The 19,927-nt window shown below is 38.9% G+C and overlaps 1 protein-coding gene across 3 annotated transcripts in view; it reads right to left on the bottom strand.

Annotated features, from left to right (window-relative positions):
* The window catches only part of NOX4 (NADPH oxidase 4), a 109,923-nt gene that overhangs the window by 65,624 nt on the left and 24,372 nt on the right, over positions 1 to 19,927 (bottom strand). For all 3 annotated transcript variants that reach the window (XM_030951939.1, XM_030951856.1, XM_030952026.1), the window contains 4 exons: positions 19,090 to 19,318; positions 16,944 to 17,108; positions 16,751 to 16,813; positions 1,686 to 1,746 (listed from right to left, as the gene is read on the bottom strand). In XM_030951939.1, coding sequence (XP_030807799.1) covers positions 1,686 to 1,746; positions 16,751 to 16,813; positions 16,944 to 17,108; positions 19,090 to 19,318 — 518 coding nt within the window. The remainder of the gene's footprint in view (positions 1 to 1,685; positions 1,747 to 16,750; positions 16,814 to 16,943; positions 17,109 to 19,089; positions 19,319 to 19,927) is intronic.

Raw genomic sequence — 19,927 nt, 5'->3', positions numbered from 1 at the left:
GCACCTCTCTTGCATTCTTTTAATTTAGGCTTGTAATTGAGCTCTCTGAAATAAACTGTCAAGTCTCTTTGGTGTCAGGTATAAACTGTCAGGAATGGGAGATGGTGATACAAAAGAGAATTTTAATAAATAGCATAAAGTCTGAGAGAATAGGTCATGAAAAGAGCTCAAATGACAGTATGTCTCATAAAAACTCCTCCAGTCTAATATCCTGTCTGCAGAAGCAGCCTTTAGAGCATGCTTAAGAAAGATAATAGGGAACGCAGCAAATATAATAATCCTTCCTCAAACAGTCAGCAGATTAGAGACTATTAATTGTCACAGGGCTTAAGGGAATGAGTGAGAACAGGGCTCCACGGTACTGATGCAGCACCCAGGGCTGGGTAAACCGTCTGCTTCTTGACAGCACATTTGACACTGGGAAAGATATCTCTGTTTAGCAAAACTACTACAAGAAACAGTCTCTGTAATGTGACAGTGTCCTGAATATCACACAGTCCAACCTAGGCAGATCTTCCTTTCAGTGGAGACTACAGAAGATGAGAGACTTGGGAGAATAATACATCATTGTTAAAGAGAGCAATTCACACCACAGAGGTAATCAGAAAACTGTAAAGATGCCACTTATTTCGGAAAAATCATTTAGCTGGTACTTCTAAATCCCACTTTTTCAAATAGCCTACTGTCACCTCCCATGTAGGAACGATGCTTACCAGCAAAAGAGCTATCATTCTGAGGCAGACCAGAGGCTAATCTGCCCCTGCCTGGCCAACACTTCAAGCAAGGAGAGAAAATCAGGGGGATTATTGAACACATGTGCATATGGCATTGCCCTCCCAGCCTTTGCCTGTTGAAGTCTTGCAGAGGCAAGTATGCAGCCAGACTAGAAAGTTCAACAAATATGCACAGACTTATTATCTCTGCATTGGTCTAATCCCTTTTGGGGTGACAAGCTCATTTGACTCAATTCCACAAACACACAAGCTGATACAAATCAACACGGAGAACATTTCTTCATAAGAAAAGAACCAGACCCTGCTGTGTACCTGTCTTCCTTACAAGGAGATGCTATGCTGAGCAAGAACAAAGTCAGACACTACGGAATAAGGACAACTATCACTTGAGTATACAACTGCCACAGAGAACACCAAATTGCCCTACTCCTCTGCAGGGAATCCTGGCTTACACCCCTGGTCTGGAGGACATTCAGAGAGCAATGGAAGAGCATGGAAGAACATGAAAGCAAACCTGTAATCTCAGTGTACCACAGGCGTTAATTAACCTGGCTGCCATCCAAACTGCTGGAACGAAAATCCACTTATCTGGGAGCTGCACATTTCAGCATTTCTGCAGACACTACTATGTACAGAGGCACTACACTGCACAGGGGTAGCAGGCTACCCAAAAACAAGAGAGAGGCAGAAATGGAGGAACACTGAAAATTATTACAGTGCGATCAGAAGATCAGTTAGTAGTGGAAAAAACATGTTATTTGAAGAAACAGTACATCTGAATAAAGCAGGGATTGCATCAAGAATGTAATAAAAAAAACTTTGGGAAAACAAGCATGAATAATCACTAGTGAGAATGCACCACAGTCAAGGAACAATTATGCAGAAGCCAGAAAGTGAGAACAGTTCAAGTAAAGGCATTTGTCTCTGAAAAGGAATTGGTTTTCTACATACCTGTCCAGTCTCCTACTACTTTTAGGTGGACCCCAAACGTTGCTTTGGTATCTGTAGGGCACTAAAAATATTAAATATATTAAGCACCACTTCTGAGAAACAGAAAAAAAAATGCATTCAAAGTACAGTTGTTAAGACAGAACCTGGTGTTAATAGGTCATTCCCAAACAGCCACACCAGCAGCTGTACCCTTAAAGAAGCAAGTCTATCATCAGCATAGCTGAGGAAGCCAAGAATGCCGAGTATCCTTCAAACTTAACCCTTTCTTCTGGTCACAGAGGAGTCTGGATGCTTGCTTGCTGATGTGATTTGGAACAGACACTTCACTAAGCAGTACTCAGCAAGGATACCCACAATAGAATGGAAGTATTCCTCTACTATTGACACATCATTCAAAATCAGGAACTGCCCCATCATTCTTAAGGCATTTAAGAGACATTTGATTCTTGAATGTCAAGGTCCACGTTTTCAAGCTGACCATTCTCATACAACTGATGCTTTCTTCGAAATGGAAACTGTAAGCAATTCACAAGACCTTACAGTTTGCAAAGGAAAAGCACGAGATTCCATAGCATGTCATAAAAATCACATTGCAGCCACCATTCTCTCACTCCACACATGTGCCCTCACTTCAAGGCCATTGATTGTGACTATCAACACAGGAATGTTATCACTAAAAATCTTATCCACACCATGTTATTTGAAAACCTCCAGTCAAGGGCTAAGGACCCCCCCTTACTTTCATTCCTTGCTAGAGGGACACTTCAAATGCACTGTTTGGACAGCTTTTGCAGGTACATCAAATGATGCACACATAAACAGGACAAGCAACATCAAGAAAAGATTCTTCACTTTCCTTCTACAAACCAACACCATCGATTTCTTTTTGATAAGAGATATTATTCCTGAGTTTTGATGCCTTTCTTAGAACCTGTAAATGATCAATCCAAGCTCTATCATGAAACCAATACCCAACAGATGATGTTCTGTCCCTTTTTTTTTCCTACTACTAAGGACAAACAGCAGTTTTAAGGGGAGGGCTAAAATTCAAAGAACACATCCATACTATAAATAAGAAGGGGCAGGAAGAGAATCCTTGCACCAAATACTCATGCACCATGCTTATAAAGATATTTCCTGGCTCTGTTCTGGACCTTTGCCATCAGTGTTCCCAAGATAATATTTTCTGTGTACTGTGAAGCCACAGACCCCAGAGCTGAGAATCCATTCCTGTCAGTTCTGTATTTAGCAGCAGAAACAGGTAAAAGGTTAGCATTATCTACATCTTGGAAAAACTAAACAGGGAATACAAAGTCACAGATCATCACTCCGTTTTCCTGAGGGGGAAGAGCACTCCTTTTACAATGACTGATTACTAGATAGACTTTTATGTAACTCCTTATTATATTCCAAGTTTTCCTAAAAAATGAGGTACAGAAACCCAGAGCCCCAATTATTTTAGCATGTCTTAGTCTCCAAAGAAAAACAGCATCAAGGGAGGGATGCAGACAAACACACAATGAGGCTAGTATTTGCTATGTCTCATTGCAGCATCTTTCAACAAAAATATCAAGGCTAGTTCTCCATTTAAAAGCAAGCAAGTAGTCTCTTAGGTGGGAAGGTGTATACTGGCAGCAAAAAGGTCTGTTCTGGAGGCTTCTGTAGGGTTTTTTACTCTGGGCTGCCCCAGGGCTCTCTGTGTTTCATAGGAGGTGGGCTGATTTTCTTAGTCCAACTATGCACAGTCCCAGCTCAGCACATCTTCTACAAAATTGTTGTTCCCTACTTCCACAAAGTTAATGGCAGAATACCCCTTATCTCCTGCCAGAATAGGTTCAAATCTATTATACTTTACATCACCCTTATGACTAACTCTTTTCTGCACTACCCTGAAGAATTATCCAATAAAAGTGAGATTTATTTCTCTTTAGACTTTAGGAAACCTATTTTGATACTCATAAGTAGCTATGAGACATCCTCATAGAGTTCTCGAAAAATCTCCTTGTGCTGAGAAATCTTACCAGAAGAAACATGCCTATCTGGGCTACATGGAGTGAATTTCCTCCAGTTTAAAAGAGAGAAAGAATGTAGGTGTTCCAGCAAAGGACCACCAAAGCAGTGAGAGGACTGGATAACCTGACATTCAAAGAGGAGTCAGTAAGGGAATGTGCTTGGGTAACCCATAGAAGAAAATCCTTGGGGAGATGTCTGTCTACCAATAACTAAGAAAACAGCTAAAGAGAAGATGAAGGTGCTCTCTCTCTTCAGAACCATGCATGACAACAAGACACCAGACCAGGAGTACAAGTTGTTTCAGAGGAAATTTCATTTGGATATAAGAAAAGTGTTCTGCATCATGGAACAGGCAGCCAGGGAAATGGTACAATTTCTCCTGCTAGTTCTGCTTCATGCGACACTGAATAACCTCATCCACAGCTCTTGCACCAGAAGGTCAAACCAGATGATCTCCACAGGTCTCTTCTGACTTTCAGACTTTCCTACATGCCCATAATTTTAACTCTGAAATTTGTATTTACATATTTTTACTGCACAGAACACTTATTTTACCTATTTCATCTCTGTAAACACAATTAAGACTCTAAACAGTGGCTTTTTCCAAACTGTTGAAGAATACATTCCAACAGCTTAAAAATATTCAAAGACAGTTCTTCAGAAGTTTAATCATGAAAGTGGGTAGATTTTTCCATATTATTTATTAACAGACCACTGGCAATGTGTACTGAAGTGCAATGAAAACATTCTCTTATATATTTAACCTTCATGAAATTACAGAATTGTACAATAGCTGAGGTTGGAATACACCTGTGCAGATTGGCTACTTCAATCCCCTTGTGAGAGCAGGGTCTGCAAGAGCAGGTGGCCCAGGAGAGCATCCTATTGTGCTTTGAAAGTCTCCAAGGATGGAGACTCCATAGTCCAGGCAACCTGTGCCACCCTCAGAGACAAAGAGGGGTTTCTCTTAGGTCCAGATGAAACCTCCTGTATATCAGTTTGTGTTGTCCTGTCACTGGGTGCCTCTGAGGAGACTAATTCTATTTTCTTCTCTTGTCACTCAGTTCACCTTTCTCAGCCTCTCCTCATACCCAGAGAACCTCCAGTCCCTTACTCATCCTCATGACTCTTTGTGCTTCAATGCATCCATGTCTGTCTTGTGCTGGGAAGTCCAGAACTGGGCACAGAGCTCCAGATATATCACTGATGGGAGAAGGGTCACCTCTGTCCATCTGCCTAATACAGCTCAGGAAGCTCTTGGCTTTCTCTGCTACAAGGGCACATTGTGGGTTCACGGTCAGCTTGGTGTTCACCACGACCCCTGGCCACTCTGCGCTGAGCTCCTTTCCAGCCAGACAATTCCCATCACGTACTAGTACCTGGGGTTATTGCCATGGCTAAATGAAGGTGTGCCAAAGCGGCCTCAGAAACGCATCATGCCCTCTCTGAAGCTGTGAACAAAACCAATTAAAATTAGTTTGAAACTGTTTTGGCAAATAACATTTTGATTTCCCCCTGCAGCTTTTAACCTAGGAACTCTAAGAAACAATCCACTGTACTATGTTGAAGCTCCCTACTCTTCCTTTATTGTCCAGTACACTGTCCAGTGGAAAAATATAAAGATTAGTCAATCTTAAAATAAATTAAAAAAACTTTATCTTAGGTCCTTTTCCTTAAATCAACCTTGTTTTCCAAAAAGGGAAACCATTAACTTGAATAGCCTGTAATGAGAAGGGAGAGTAGACAATATTAAACTAAAGGTCAGAAATGCTTTTCAGTAACTCTTCACATTTTGAACTTGCTTGCTGCACTCATTTGATTAAAATGCTATGATACACAAATTAACTCTTGCAGATACTGTAATAACATGAAGTAATGTTCATCTTATTCTAACCTCAGGTCATCTATACCTTTAAAAAGTGAAAGATTTTACAGGTGTGAATGTCTACATTCATCAGGTTATCTTCCAGCATTTGGCCCTTCTTGAAAAACAACTGGAAGGCAAAGAAATTCTGTTACATTTAATACACCTGTGCAATTTTACACCCTTAGAGAAACCAAACTGTGTTCTTAGCATTAAGATGGAATTCCTTCCTCAATTTAAATGCCTATATTTTCACATTCAACAAAATTACAGGATTTTATATATAGACAAAATTTAGAAAATACAGGTTGTTCTACATCTTGATTAAAAAAAGACCAACTTTCCATATTTTTTTCCTTTTTTTCTTCAAGCTAACTTGGAATACAAATGCAAGTTATCACACAAGGATTGTACAACAATCCCTGGAGAACTTTATTCTTATAAACCACTAAATTAATTACATTCACCAGTAACCTAAGCTCTACTATCTATCTGTATGCCAAGATAAACTGGAGAATTTAACTAATTTATAATACACTACTACATTGACACATATTTGAAATACATTTTATTTAACAATTTTATATTGTGATCACAGTTCTCTGTTGTCCTCTACTTTGCTTTTATATGAATGTAAAGCGAGCAAACTAATTACTGCTAGATCATAGCAGTTCTACTTACACCCACTGTATAACAGCTCCAGGTTGCCCCAGGAGAGATTTAGATGGGGTATTAGGAAAAATTTCTTCCCCAAAACAGTGGTCAAGTATGGGAACAGGCTGTCTGAGGAAGTGGTGGAGTCACTGAAATGTTCAAAGGACATGCAGATGTGGATTCAGTATTTTAAAACAGTCTTTTTAGGCGTTAGGGTGCAGGTAATGGGGTGAGACAACAGCAAACTAGCAAGAAAATAGAAAGTTAATTCCTGAATGTTTCCAGTTCTTCTGTGCACCTCTACCATGAGAACTGTGAAGCCTCTTTAGAGAGGTGCTAAGTTCTAATTACTGACTATCACAGAAATGCTAATGCATGCACCAGGATAACACCAAGGAATATCTGTTATCAGAAGAAAGGAGATGAAAGGGACGCCCAAGTTACAAACCCCCAGTGGCTCTGCAAATAAAGCTCCTTACAAGTTCCAGTGGAGATACTGCTCTCAAGTAAACTGCACCACAGTAAACATCACCTCTGCATTTGGCACCGCAGTAGCTGGCCTGAACAGTGACCAAAATTACAAAGAAGATCTGTGCTAGAGCTGGAAGAACGAAGTGTCTGATTGGGGAATTAGAAATCTTGTTGTGGGATTTGTTTACATAAAAGGAAACTCCTTCAAAGAAGTCTTTCACTTTGAGTAAAAACCTATGATATGATCCTAATATGGATTTGCAGATATCCTGGCAGGGACTGCAAACAGTGCAGAGACCCTGTTTCCATGCTCCTGCCTGCCAGGGTGAACCAGCTGCACTGCAAACCCTGATTATCAGTCCATCCTTGCTGCAGACTCAATGAACCCTTACCCAGACCAAGAGAAACACATTAGAGAGTTGGCAGGTTTTGAAAAGAGGCAGAAGTGAGGAGAAAAAAAAAGAACTAAACACAAGCAATGTATTTTTCCTTCTGTAAAAGGGAAAAAATAAAAAAAAGAAAAAAAGAAATAAAAAGTTTTCAACTTTGCCAACTGACAAGGAAATATAAACCTTGGAAGCTCAGTAAGCTGCAGCTTGTCTGGTTTCATACAGAACTGATACAAACATTTCTAAAATGATTCATTCTGACATTAGAATATGGAGAGGAGTGATGACAAACACAGGAATGCTATACAAAGGTAGCCAAGAAATAGTAGCTAGACTTCAGTCTGACTCATAAGAGGTGAACTCTGTGACACTGGGCTTTAACTAATTAATCCTGTATGAAGTAAATTTCAGAGGAAAAAAAAAAGTTACTACGTGGAGGTATTCTTTTAAACACATCTCTTCCTCAAGCACTTGGAGATTTTTTAAAATGTCTCTACTTATTTCTGCATCATGTTAGTTTACAGATTGGATTTTGGTTAAAAGCTTTTCCTGTTAGAGACTTGGCCTTACAGCTATCCTAACTGAACTGGCAGACATCATAACATCTTGAATGTGAGGAAATCCTAACCATGGAACATGGTTTAAGTATCAGGGGTGCCAGGATGACCAAGGCAAGACCACCATGCCTCAAATACCCATGGCTTCAGCCAGAGCCCTGCCATGGTAGAGCCAACTCCCAGCAAGCAGCCCAGAAAGCAGCTGCAGCAACATATCTCAAATATTTTTCACTTTCCATTGCCATATCCTCCTTGCTGTACAACCTCAGACACCTGCAGTCAAGCTAGTGAAAAAAACACACCATAACAAACTGCAGGATGCATCACTGGGCAGCTGCAGCTCCAAGAAGGATCATTCTGGTCATCTGGGGTCTAACTCCCTCTGTAACACAAACCACAAACCCACACCCACTAATTCCCATGAGTCTGTAGCTCAGCATTTAGTAATTCACTCCCTGCAATCTTAGTTGTTAAATTACTCTCAGCGTTAGAAATTATCTTCGTTTTCTTTAGGTCTCAGTCTATGAGATTCCCATCTATGAAATCTACTTGTTCCTTGATTTTACTCTTGCATTACAAGAAAATGCAAGTTTTTAATGCAGTGTTGTCTTAGGATTGTAAATAGACCAATACTTGTAAAATACCCACAATATGGCATAAAATAAAATTTTGAATATATAATATGAAATTTCTTCATTTGTTTTCTAGCAGGTCTGTACCAGTGCAACTGCTACTCTATTGTTGCTATGGATGCACTCACTACAAAGGTACACTTTTATATACTAATCAGCATTTCTTTTCCTCTGCAGCATAACCAAGGCAAAAAACTTGCTGACTACCCTTTCACCCCAGCAGACATGCTATACATCACAGACTCATAGAATGCTCAAGCTGGAAGGAACCCATAGGGATCATCAAGTCCAACTCTCTATAAGAGAGAAAATAAAAGTATTTCAATTCTAGCAGTATTCAGCCTATATAATTTATGCATCTCAAGTTGCTGGCTTAGGGGAAAAAAAACCAAATCACAACATTTCAAGATGCTCAGGATGCAAGCCTTTGTCCCTGAAGGAACAAAAAGCCGAAGAAGAATGCTTCTGCCCATGGCTGCTTCTCCAAGTCCTCCAAGGGTACACGGACACATTGCCAAGTAACAATGCACGGAGCTAACAAACATAGAACAAGGAAACTCAACAGCACAAGAAGCCCCAGTCATCCCCAAGCAAAACAATGGGCCACCTCCAGGCTCATGATAACTGGCTTTCAGTGGTGTGAGACACTCATGGAAAGAACAACCAAGGATCAACAGGTTTTCCAGTCAGATCATGACCATTTGAGGAGCTGCTGTGTCCCTCTGAACTCCACTACCAGCACACAGTGTATTTTGCCAGGCTGAAGCAGAGAGCCCCACCAGCCAGATGGTCTTAATTTTAGGACAGCAAGAGGCAAGGCACTCAATTTCCTCTAATATTTTGTCCACATGTTAACTGTATTCATGCTTAAAGCTTGTGCTAAGGTTTTGTTTTTGTTGTTTGTTTGTTTAAGGGAGGGTCATTGGTCATTTTTGTTTGTTTTATTTTGATATTCCCCGGCAGTTCCTAGGCCTTGCTCTAACCTGACTGAGCAGCCAAACTAAAAGCACTATCTCTGATGGGAGAAAACACATTTCTCTGCTGAAGTCAGTACATGCTTATTACGTATCGTAAGTTTACTTTCATTGAATCAAAAAAACCCAAACCCAGCTGATTAGAGGGATCTGCCACCTTCTGTTTAAAGTATCTGCTGAAGGAGAACTTGGGCTTTAGTGAACTTGAGTGTAACAATTTCTGTGTTCCCTTCTCACCAAAAGAGTCAGATTTGAAAGTTTAAATAAAAGTCAGGGTTTACATAGGGTTTTTATACAGACCCCACAACTATTAATCCCCAAACCAAACAAACAAGTCTAAGGAAATACTAAAGACATCTGCAATATTAATCTTTTCTATTTTTGTTTTACTTAAATTCTTCATCAAACAGCTGCTAGATATTCTACTTCTATGAAGAGCAGACAAGCTCTAGGGATTTCTTCAGCTCGCCAGCAAGATACTTCACAATTTCCCTAAACACTCTGCAAATCATCTCATAAAGACAAGTTTCATAACTATTTGCACAAGATATTTAACAAATCTTATTAGAATGTCATCATGCTAGATTTTGTTTTTATTGTATTTATCTGACAGTATGAACTTAGCTCTTGATGTCCTTACGTACTTTTTACTCAGGCAACGTTCCAACAATTTTTCCATTTTTTTATGAAGTATTTCAGAATTTGGCCCCTAGGCTTTTCCTGTTGTGGATAGTTTATTTCTTAAGTTTACAGTGCAGGGCACATGTTTCTCCATCATCTCCTTATGCAGTACAAAATTTCTGGCTTAAAGAAGCTTAGAGCTAAAACTTCACTGCTAGACTGTTAAGATCTTCACTAATTTTAAATGAACCCTGGATTGTCCAGAGATAAAGACAATTCTGGGTTTACAAAACACTGGTTTTATTTTACAAAAGCAAATGTGCTACTTCTGATGCTGTTTATACTGAGTGTAAAATTTGCTGAGATTTTTCTGACAAGGAATCAGGCCTAAAAACATAAAATGTACAGATCAGGGCCACCACCTTGTAATCCCATCATATCTAAATCCAGATACAAATGGACTTTAACAGAGATGTAGAGGCAACAAGGAAAACTCAATCTACCAAAAAAAAAAATAAAAATCAAACCTAAACAAAACCCTTAAAGGTAAAAAATCTATGATTAAGTAATGGCTCTGAGATTTTATGTACAGTATATAAATTGTCATGTACATTCAGAAACTTCCCAGGTAATTCTTCTATTTACCCTGAGATGGTTAATGGATTTAAGACTTTCTCTGCCTGTGATAATATTACTTCTACTATCTGGATATTAATCAAGTGAGTATTTTTCTTTAATAATATACATTTGGATCTGAGTGGATCTGAGTATCTGCATGTGTAAAGTTATCCTCTCCTAAAAACTCAGTTTTGACTTGTTAAAAAATGCACACATACCATCCTCCCTCTGGAGTTTTCTTACTCATACAGAACTGTATGTATGTGGAAGGAAAGGAAGGAAGATGTTGCACTACAAATCCTCCTGATGTGATCTACTTCAAATTAACCATCTGCTGAAAAATATGGAGAACCAGAAAAAGGGCAGAACTTCTTGGGGCTTTTTATTACCAGACTCTTCCAGTTTTCAGTTACTTCAATGGGATTTAAAGGCGGATTAAATGCAGCATTGAAGTAGGGGAGGTCAGAGCACACTCTGACACGGAACAAAATTTCTAGTTTCAAAGAATGTTTCAAACCTCTTGTCGCCAGTAGTTGATCACTGCTTAGCTGTTACCAGAACTGGGATCTAGACACTGAATGAAGAGCCAAAACTCTTTCGAGGGTCTGAAGAAGCAATCTCCTACCTTATTAATAAAGCACATATTTCATAAAGCCCTGGAGTCTCAAGGCTGGGATCTTTGGTTTAGCTTGTTTTGATTTTTTGCTTTTTATGTGCCATTTCTGAGCCACCTGTCTCTTTTAAGTCTATCTCATGAAGATACTAATCAGTGGATATGCAGAGAATGTCTTATATAGACACAGGAAAAGCTCACTTTTCACAGGAAAAGTGTTTATGCAAAGTACCTATGCATAAATAACAACAGGAGTATCCTTAGATACATGTATATGTCAACTGAAGAAAAAAAAGGTAACAAAGGAAGCTTCAGGATATTTGGACTTTAGCTCCAAGGAAGAAGCAGGGGCATGAGAGCTGCCAGTGACAGCCAAAACTATCAAAACTTTGGAATAACAGATTATTTGATGCTGCAATTATGGATGTTTGTTGCAAAACAGAATTTTCCCAAACCAAACCTCAGATCTGAGCCATCTCCAAATTTAGAAGGATTCACGTCTTATTCTGGTCCTTATTTCAAGGTCTGTTACAGTCTAAATTCTAAATGAAGTGATGTAGTTGTTTCCTACCTTCCTTTGGCACAAGAAAATCAACACTACTGAAATAACAAGGTCACCAAGCTTTATGAGCTGCTGGGAGTAGACACAGGTCTTTTGATAGCCAAGCGGTCTAAACTGCAGCTTATGAGAGTTTGTGCTTTGACTCTGAAGTGCTGTAGTGGTTTCAGCAGAGACCTCATTAGAGAACTCAGAACATCTTCTGAAGCACTTAAAATCTGCAAAGCACAAGGCTGTTCCATGAGGCTTACTACTAATCACTGCTTGCTAATGCAAGAAATTCCAGAAACACGATAGAAAAAGTGACTTAAGACACTAACTTAGATTCTAAATAGGACTCTGCTTCTGATGCCATTCATTAGCAAAAAAAAAAAAGGAAGCATGCAGTCATGGATTCATGCTGCTGCAAATCACCAGTAACACAGTCAAGTGTCTAGAAAGAGAGGAAACTAAACATCAGGGAGAAAATGTATGATGGAGATGGAAAAAAAACCAATGCCACTGTAAACTGCAAGCCTTAGTCTCTACTTCTTCCTACAGGTTAAAACAAAGAGCAACCAGAATGCTATTGAAGGAAATGAACACTCTCCAAAACGTAAAAAAAAAAAGAGAAAAAAACACTTCAAGGTCTCTAAAGATTGATTTAGATAATTACATTTAAATTGCATTCCACAGCAGACAAGTTCCACACTTTCCTCCAAAAAGGGTAAAGAAATGTCAGTCTCAGGAAGCAGAGCATGCTTTCTCTGGATGGTCTGATCTCCAGACCATATCTTGCACTTGATCTGAAAGACAAATCTCTTTAAAAGAGTTCATCAAGGGGAAAATACACAACAATAATTTGTCCATTTTACAAACACTCAACTAAAGTAATTATATACAGAACGTAATTCTAGACACTAGAGATGAAAATATCTTGGAACTGACTGTGTTCTGCTCAAATTCAATTCTAAGATGCAATAATACCCTACCCAAAATAATTAAATTGGACATCAGGGTGTATAGGACTGAGAATGTGACTCACACTGTCTTGCACAGCACAGTAACAGATATGTACAGTTGTGTAAAAAAATCAGTGAAAAAAGCATCATAAAAATGATAAAAAGAAAGCTTTTTTGTGGAAATTAAATCAGAAAAATGGAGCAATGAAGACACTATGAAATGAATGGCCAACTATGCACTACCTAGAACTGTCCAGCAGGTCACTTGCAGGAATCCCAAATGTTGGGCCAGCTCTTCAATGCCTTTCCCAGACTTCCCAAAGACAAGGAGTCGCACTAGAGACTACAAAGTCACTAGTGAACAAAAAGCAGTAGAAATACACTTCAGAAATGGAAATCACACTGCTCATGAGAGAAAACTGGTGCTTTTAAGTGTCTAAATTTCAGAATGTATAAATGACACTACCAGAGGGTTGAGATAGGTGATCCTCCTTTATTCAGCCACACTTCGAGACCTGTGTCCAGTGCTGGGTACTTCACTACAAGAAAGACAAGAACATACTGCAAGAGAGTCCAGACAAAGGCCATGAAGATAATGATGGGACTAGAACACATCTCCCACAAAGTTTGAGAGAGCTGTGACTGTTCAGCTCTTACTTCTGGAGAAGAGAAGGCTCAAGGGGACCTTATCAATGTAAAGTACCTAAAGGCAGGGGGCAAGAAGAATAAAGACTCTTTATGCTCACTTGGTTACAATTCAGAGCTCCCTGTGGCTCTGAGCAAAACACATGGGAGATTTGCCAGAGTGGAATGGGAGTGAGTTCAGTGCCTTTACACAGCCTCCCTGTGTGTTCCTCCACCCTGGTGTTATGTAAGAAATTGAGCTAAACTGTAAATATTACACAACCTCAAAAAGGGAAGGGACTAGTAAAATATGTCCACGACGCCTTCATGCTGACTCATCCCTTCCTTTCCACTTAAGGTTATTACCTACACTTAGGAGTACAATGCCTGCAATGGTCATTTCTTCTCTTTTAAGCATGCTCTAGGCAAAGTGAGATATTAAACCAGTGTGAACAGAACATCACATAGGGCCTGGAGACAAGACTTTTTAGTATGATCTGTTGAAACAGGACATAGGGTAATAATTTTAAACTGAAAGAGGGTAGATTTAGACTAGAGATAAGGAAGAAATGTTCTACAACGAGGATGGTGACACACTGGAACAGGTTGACCAGAGAGCTGGCAGATGCCCTATTCCAGGAAATATTCAACATCCCTGAGTTGGATGGGGTTCTGAGCAACCTGATCTAGTTGAAGATGCCCCTGCTTACTGCAGGGGGTCTGGACCAGGTCGTCTTTAGAGGTCCCTTCCAACCAAAGTATTCTATGACTCTAAGCAGGACAACAGTGCCAGGAAGAAGACTGCAGTTCTCCCCCACAGCTCTGCTGCAGTCATTGCTGAAATCATTGCTGCAGAGCATTTCCAGTACCTGAAGCCACACTGACCTTTCATGAATTTCTTACTGTGGATCTAAGCCACTCACCCCATCACCAACCTAGAAAAATAACCCAGGGATTATGATCATTCCATAAAAGAAGCAGCAGTAGTGTTCCAGCTTGCTTGGACAAGTAAGTCAGACGGGAGTGGAAAAATGACTGATTTAGACAATTTAGAGTAATTCTCTAAAACGACTGAGTCAAGCTTTTGCCTACACATTCTACAAGCACTGTCTTATACCTAGCATCATATTAAACAACAAAAAAGCTTTCTAGGCAGGACATCAGCCCACACCATATTCTCTGACCTAGAAGGACACGTGGAAATGTGTCCCTGGCTTAAGCTGAGTAAAAAGATTGTCATAGATCTAGACACTTAGAATTCTCATTATGCTGTAAAAGTCATTAACCCAATGACAGCCTTTCTCCAGTAGTGTTAATGTTGTAGCAAAATACACTTGTGTATCAACTCAGTGATAACTTCATATTTTGTAATAGAATATATATGTGATCTTGAAGGATATGCCGTTATGCGGAAGGATATTACCACACTTAAAAGTAGAAAACATTGAGCATGAACAGAAATTGCCTGGTCCAGTATTACTTACCTAAAATACAATTCATTGTGCATAAGTGGAAATTGCTAATTTTAATGTTAGGTATTTAATACGTGGCTGTAAAACTTACACATACTGGAATTTATCAACTACAATTACATATTGAAAATATACTGCACATTATCACTTATTTATGTTTGCTAAGACTCAAATTCACAACAAGAGATTTTCCACAGTTCCTGGCTCTAGAAGTTCATCTGCAAAAATAATTTTACATAAAATGTATTGTCATACTCTGCCATTTTAAATACTGGATGAAATTCTCAATTCATGCAAGAAATCTGACATCCAATTCAACTTCATCTTATGACCTCACCCAGTAGGTCTGTGTCAGCAGTTTCTTCTCTGACAAAAACTCTCATCTGAACCAGGCCAAATATTTTTGATGGCATTATTTCTAAAAATTAAAACCACAAAATCCATTGTTTTAGCAGTGTCCTAATACAAGAAAATTAAATCTTTATAATAAGAGTTCCAGTTTCCAAACTGTGCATTTACTAATAATGATCAAATTATTACCATCATATTAATTTTGACTGAGATGGACAGCAAGAAATTAGGAACATGATGTTTTAAGATTAATGTTTAAATAAGATATGCCCACTGGTACAGAGCAGCTTTATAGCTATACTAGGGCAAAAGGAGTGGAAAGAGCTACCCAAGACTTAAAATAGTTCTTGAAATGTATGGTCCAATTACTAATGTAATAAGAAAATGTAAATAAGTTCTGACTAAACCATTCTGCATAAATTCATATATGCATGTAATTTTTCAGCATTCCATATCAATTTATCTTTGTGCACTATACAGAGGACAGTCTTAAAAGTACTACTCCCATTAACACATTAAATATAAATAATGTGTTATAAATAACACATAACACATTTCTTTGGTTTGTACTGGTAAAGTGAATACCCATGAAAACTTTGCAAAAGTGCAATGAATGCTTCACCAAGCTATGCAGAGGCAGCTTCCCTTAAGTGAGATTCATTCCTAGATTTACAGCACAAAATTGATTTTGGAAGTAATTTAGTGTCAGTTCCCCTGTGAATCCTAGCTCAGCATAGATAAAGTAAATTAAAAACCCAAAATAAAACACCCCACAAACCCAAAGAAGTGGACTTGACTGTGCCCTCAGCATATCAGCTGGCATAAAAACATCTCAATTGCTCCACAGCACTCACTATAACTCAGTAGGAATAAAGTATCAGTTATCAGTCCAAAGAAAGCAATCACACATGAACATTTATCTCCACAGTCTTCTTGAAGAAGAATGTCCAATTCAGGCAATCCAAAAGCATTTACTCCCATTAGAAGAAAAAGGCTGCCACTAATATTCAACCTCATGCTCTGCTTTTGTAACAATATAGCCAGCCAGTACAGTGATATTTTAGCAGAAAATGCACTATGTACTCCCAGAGAACCCAACTGTATGTTATTCCAGTCTGTCTCTACAGGTTTCAGTTCCCATTCTAGACCAACTTAAGTAGAAATCCTAACATTGTATCACCTGACTGGTATATCACCTCAAGTCATCAATACACCTCTTAATATATAAAAAAAAGCAGAAGACAATTTTAGACACTTTTTTCTTTAGCTTGATTTTTTCTAACTTTGAAAAAGGCAGTCACAGAAATGTGCTCTCATTGAAAAAGAGAGGTGGCAAAAGTTCATTACAATTTGTGCCACTTCTGTATTAAGGTCTAGAAATATGGCTGAAATTTCTTTTATAAAAGAATTTCCAAAATCACATGGATTTTATTGATTTATTTATGGATTTTTTAATGGATTTATTTATTACTGGTTTTCACTTACGGAAGACTGAAAAAAGTTCCCATTACCTTTTTCTCAACAGTGGAGAAAATTAAGTACGCATTGAATACTGTCACACATAATAATCATGCCATTTCATATTCACTGGTACCCTCATAAATGAAACATGAGCTCTGCTGGAGAGAATTGTCACCTTGAGAGAAACAAAGACCATTTGCTTACCAACTATAAATAAAAGAGAAAGTACAGAAAAGAACACTATTTCTTACCATTGTAAGAGTGAATGGATGGCTTTCCAGGGCAGACACTCTCGGACAGTGGAGAATAACATACTGAAATAAAATGGTAGAAAGGATACATTCAAAACATTCAGCAATGGGCTAGCACTTACAAAGCAATAGGCACCCCTACAGGTAATGTTACATGAAAGCAAAGTGGTTTTTTAGGGCCACATTAACTCACCTGACCAGGCCTTGCTTCAAAGTCATCTTTCACCATCCTGACTTCAAGGACGTTGGAGGGGTGGCTTATCACTGAGGTGATTGTGACTGGCTTGTTGCTGCGGATGTAGCGGTACAGCCGCTCCACACAGTACAGGCACAGCGGTCCGGAAATCCAGAACCAGGTCTAAGGGAGAACAAAAATATATTATCTCATAGACTTTTAGCTTTCTGTCTTCTATTTTCACAACTACATGAGTGTTTTCAGGATCTCACTTCACATCTAACATCCACGCCTCTCTTTACGTGCAGAAACCCAAAAATGTTCTGAAGCCTTAATCAGTCTAACCAGCAGCATCACCCACAAGCACCAGCAATTTCAACCATAAAACTCATCAGGAAAAAAACGCTAATGACTTCATTTGCTACTATGTTATTCTGGTTTGATGTAGTTAGATTGCAGCTGGTTTCAGCAATGAAAGCAACAGTACCTACACAGACCAGAGTACTATACAATTGGCTAACATTTCTGGAAAAATGCTGTCTGACTTCCAGTATTATTTAACTATTAGCTTCTTATAGTCATCTCAGATTCAAGTAAAAACCTAAGAAAACTTCATTCTTGTGCTATAGAAATTCTGTTGATATTAAACTAGCATAAAATCACAGACAACAGAGAATGGGCAGTTCTGAATCACAATCCATTTGCTCCCATGGAAGATGTGTATGCTAGACAGAAAATGCCCTGGAAATACCCATTTCTCTGCACTGATTATATGGGGAGTCCTGGGTGAATGCTCCAGATGGAGACATTTGCAGCTGCTCAGCTAATCCCCATCCTAAGAGTCAATTACCAATAGCTTATGGCAGACTTATCTACTAATTCCACATCTGCTCAGTCATTCAAGCTGTGGCACTGAAGTGCCCCTCAACCCTCATCCATCTTCCCTCCCTTCCCAATTTCTGACATTATGCATCAACATCTCTTGCAGCTAGCAGACCATTTATTTTCAAAAAAAAGCCTTACAAGTTTCAGTAGCTCACAGTTTTGGGGTTTTTTTCAACTTGGTATCACGATATTTCCAAATCCAAAAAAGTCCTAAATAATGTTTCAAAGCTGTCAGGAGAACACTGAGTGGCCATTTCTTTCCATGATTCCTTTTCCCTTAATGGCTCCAAAGCAGGCATCTTAAGCCCCTAAGAAGACTCCTTGCTGCCCTGCGGGTCATATGAAGCCAGATATACACTGGTGCTTATAATTCGGGAGTATTACCACAACAAAATACCAATCCAAAGAGCTTTGTTGGAGGAATTCAATGTAGAATTAACTGCTTCTCATTAGGATTACATACTCCATAGAAAAATGGGTTCCCAGTGCAGCTAGTAAGGGGGACACATGTTCCACAGAAAACAACAATGATAACAAAGAGAAACTCCTGTGGGGTCTGTTATGGGCCTTGGACTCATGAACTCCATATTTGCAAGCTTCCTCAGGCTACTTGCCAATACAACCCAGCTCATCTTTTCTCAAAAGAAAAGAAAAAAAAATTCTATAAAGAAAAAGCTGCTGCCACAAAACATAAAGAAACAAAAGGAAAATGGAAAACTGAAAGAAGAAAAGGCTTTCTGTCCCCACTCTCATCATACTTATTTATCCATGCCACATATAAAACAAGCTTGTCTGCAAATAACAGACTATAAAAGCCAAGCCACAACCAACTGCAACCCAGAAATGAGTATTAGGAGTTGCATCCGCATGGTAAAAAAGAGAACAAATGGAGCTTGATTATTTCAATTAACCACTGCCACACAATGCTTACAAAAGGACCTTACAAAATGTTATATAAATGTTTGCTCTGAAATGCTATGCTGTAAAATCACATTTTTAGCAGGATCAATACATCCCTTACGGTGTTGTTCAGAAAAGAACATTACAGCCAATCTCTTGACATTTTTCCACCCGCCCTATTCCATGCACCACATTGTAATGTACTTCAGGGTTAAATACAGATTGTTTTCTCCCCACCAAATCTTTGAATGCCTCAAAAGGTTTTAATAATATTTTCCAGTATTAAAACATCTGGTCTGGAAAAGCAATAATTAGTGGTTATGGCTGACTGAAAGGCTTGGCATGGCTTTTAATACCTGAAATGTCGGATCATACAGACCTCTGGGAAGTGCGACTGGAACTTGGGTTCCTCGGAACAAACTCTCATAAATCTATTTTGTACAAAGGGTTCTGGTACTAGTGGGTCCTCTGGGAAAGGCTCAGTAGTATAGTCTGGAAACAGCTCTTCAAAAGCCTTTGGCACAGTCAGATTCTGTCGGAGTGTTTTGTTAGGATTAAAGCAACCAGGAGGGTGTTCCTCTAAGTTGGTCTGGTACTTGAGCACTCCCCTACAGGAAAATAAAAATAGTAAAGACTCTGAAGTAACAGAAAATAACAAACAACTTATCTTCATTCAGAGAGCACTTCAGAAAGCAGTCACAAGCCTCATCTTCTGTTAGAAATTTTATTCTGTTTGCGTTTAGGACTTTCAATGAGGTTGAAACTTTGCAACAATAGAGCCTTCTGTCACTTGAGTCAAGGTTTAACTTTTCCAGCTCACTTGGCACTCCCCCACTGAACAGCCTCAAGCTTAATACTGCTTGAAATGGAGAAAATATTGTGGGGGCCTTGAAAAAAAAAATTAAATAATCGCATTTCCAATTCAATCACACACAGGCTGTTTTCACTCATCCTCCCTACAGTCAGCAAGCCCTGTTTTTAAGGCAGACTTGTAGCAGAAGTAGCTTAAGTTGCCAAATCATAAACTGCAGGAATGTTCCCACTACTTGGTGTTTATCATGTTTGCATACAAATAGAAGGAAAAAAGAAAGTCCTGCATGGTAGCCAAGGAACATTCCTTGCAAATTATTTTATGAGGTCCATTCTTATTTTAGTTTTTCTCAAGCTAAGTTAAATTTACAGTAAAATGAAGTGAGAACTTTGAAGTTGCAGTTAAA

This window comes from Camarhynchus parvulus, chromosome 1 (assembly GCF_901933205.1).
Source record: "Camarhynchus parvulus chromosome 1, STF_HiC, whole genome shotgun sequence".
Classification (NCBI taxonomy): domain Eukaryota; kingdom Metazoa; phylum Chordata; class Aves; order Passeriformes; family Thraupidae; genus Camarhynchus; species Camarhynchus parvulus.
Note: the sequence above shows the minus strand (reverse complement) of the source record. Positions and strands in the feature narration are given on the sequence as shown.